Below are 2,744 nucleotides of genomic sequence, written 5' to 3'. Positions count from 1 at the left end.
TATTACCCTGACACAATTCACGTATCCGGGTTGTTTTGGCAATATCCAGTCCATATATAGATCACTGGAATGGAGTCAAAGATATCGGCCTCGTGCTGAAAGAAATAAGTGCTCTCAAAAGATTGTGAGTACAAAGACAGGACTTGTGAAATGTATAGCGAAATCCACAATTGTCGCTAACTTTCATACTTGGAGATTTTTGTGTGGAAAAGCTCCAAAGAATGAAACAATTATCATCAATGTGATGCAAAGATATTTTATAGCTTGATATGAGGCTGAGGGACAGGCAAAATGGTTAAGGAGACCTGTACCCGGAGTTAATAATGGTTGACAACAGCGATAACCATTTTAAGTTGTTCGCTCCTATGACAACGAGTCAAGTGTTGATGCCAAACAAACTGACACAGAGTTATGCGTTGTAAAGGAGAAAGTCCGGAATTATGTAGAAATGCTTGAAGCATAAAAGCAACAGACAAGTGTTTGCAGATCTGCTTATTAAAGGCTTACCGCCCAGTGTGTTCGGAGAACACACAGTCGACATGGGTTTTATGGTATAGTCTAAGATTTCCGGACAATAAAAGGGCCCAAGGTTAAAGAATTTGTTTCAAAACAGAAAGGTACGTTGTGGCTGTCTGATTCTATCGGCAATTGAGCTGTGACGATGAAACATGTTCTATGTATTGATCTATTATGAAACGAGTAAAGTAAAAGTATAAGGTCAAAAGTAAAAGTTGAGATCAAGGGGGAGAATGTTAGGATGATCTCCACCGTGTGGGCCCAACGGCCCACCGGGCCCTTAGATCTACGCCCTGATTGAGGGCGCGGTTGACGGGCCCCTGTCACCTGCACTATATAAAGAGGTGGGGGCCGGCGGCTCGCATCACGAGGTTCGTCGCGACGCCGTACACCCCACCTACATCCCCTACCGATCTAGAGTTAGTGCAGTGCTGACGGGAAGCACCGCCACCGCTACTCTGCCATTACCGGCCACCGTCACCATGGCCGGCATCGGGAGCTCCTCGAGCCACAAGAAGAAGGTAATACCTACCACCACTGTTGCCGGAATCCTAGCCTAACCGATCCACAGAATCTATCACCTTCAACATCTTAGCCCAACTGTTAGCTCTGAATGAATGGATGCAGGCATGGTTAACCCTGCATATTTTCTCTGAGAAATGAAGTTGGTAACAAAACCATGGCAGAACCAAATCAAATAAGCGGTTTGGCAGGTTGGCATTCTTGAGGGAAGAACTTTCAGCATTCTTGGGCAACTACGGTAGAATCTCGTCCCTTTTTGTTCCCCTTTTGGATTGGTCTTTCAACGGAGAATCTCCTTCATCCAGGCCCTACCACTTCCCCCACTAGGAATTTATCCCCACGCCTCGTTGCTGCAAGCAAGCATCGGAATATAATCTGGCAGTAGTAGTAGTGGTACGAAAATAACCACACACCTACGCGGCTACACCAAACATCAGAAAAAATGCAGGCGATGCATGATTTATTAGGAAATGTCAGGCAAAGACTAAGAATCGAACAATGCGATAAGTCTCTCGAGAAAGAAATCGCAACGTGATACACATAACCTTATTCGTCAGAGAATGTGACACGCACTTGCTGACTAGCGTGTAGATGCCTGAAAATTCAGCTCGCCCTCCACCAAGAAGAAGATAAGATTCAGATCAGCGCCCCCTCGCAGCCTGCAGATGAAGACGAATAAAGCCACGAGATGCTGCGCAGATCGGATCGACTATAAAAGGAGGCGCAGCCGCGAGAGGCCCTTACACCATCCATCACCTTAGCTAGCATAGCATCCCGTCTCTGCGTCCTGAGCTTGCGAACGCGGCCGGACATGGCGATCAGGGGGGTACCTTCGCAGCGGGAGATGACGGTGGCGGAGTTCAAGGAGTGGCTGAAGCAGTTCGACGCGGACGGCGACGGCCGGATCAGCAGGGCCGAGCTCCGCGAGGCCATCCGCAGCCGCGGCGGCTGGTTCACCACCCTCAGGGCCGGCCGCGCCGTCCGCCGCGCCGACAGGGACAAGAGCGGCTTCGTCGACGACGCCGAGGTGGAGAACCTCGTCGCCTTCGCGCAGAAGGATCTCGGCATGAGGATCTCTGCCTGGTAGCCGCCCGCCTAGGCTGGCTCCATGGGTTTTTATCTGCTGTGCTATGCTCGACCTACTGAATGAAAACTACTCAAGTAACCACCATAGTACAGTACCTGCCTAGCGTCGTGTGATATGGTTGAGCTTGACATGCCAACTTCTCCTGAATAATATGTGTAAAATCAGGAGGCTTAATTAAAGGTTCGCCACTATGCAGTTACTTCATTATGGAGTGTTTGTGTCTGGAATTTGATGTTGTGCCCCCTTAGGCGAACTTCACGATCCCGTTCTGTCCGAATTCTATCCGTTTGAGTCAGCCAAAAGGGACGCCGTCCGACCTCTTCTGTGTTTGCGTGGGTAGTGCGGCCGAGCGGACCAAATGTATATATTTTTTTCATGCATATGTCTAACTAAAAAGAAACATGTTTATAGTTTACAATCAAATAAATCACATACCCCAATAATAAATAGTTTATAAAAATCTCAAAGTTTACAACGAAACTTAAATTGTCACAAATACATCGGAAAAAAAATGAATCAATACATCTATTGGTGGCCATGGTGAGTCCGCATGTGCTCAACCAAGTCATTTCAGAAAAGAAAGGTAACTGATTATTCTAATTTCATTGGATCTACCAAA

The 2,744-nt window shown here is 47.4% G+C and overlaps 1 protein-coding gene across 1 annotated transcript; it reads left to right on the top strand.

The window, feature by feature from the left end:
- Nucleotides 1-1,789: 1,789 nt before the first annotated feature.
- LOC123049003 (calmodulin-1) lies at nt 1,790-2,329 on the top strand. The gene has a single exon (XM_044472014.1). The coding sequence runs from the start codon at nt 1,850-1,852 to the stop codon at nt 2,123-2,125; it is 276 nt and encodes a 91-aa protein (XP_044327949.1). The 5' UTR covers nt 1,790-1,849; the 3' UTR covers nt 2,126-2,329.
- The last annotated feature ends 415 nt before the right edge of the window (nt 2,330-2,744 follow it).

This window comes from Triticum aestivum, chromosome 2D (assembly GCF_018294505.1).
Source record: "Triticum aestivum cultivar Chinese Spring chromosome 2D, IWGSC CS RefSeq v2.1, whole genome shotgun sequence".
NCBI classification, from domain to species: domain Eukaryota; kingdom Viridiplantae; phylum Streptophyta; class Magnoliopsida; order Poales; family Poaceae; genus Triticum; species Triticum aestivum.
This window is presented reverse-complemented; position numbering and strand designations above follow the sequence as displayed.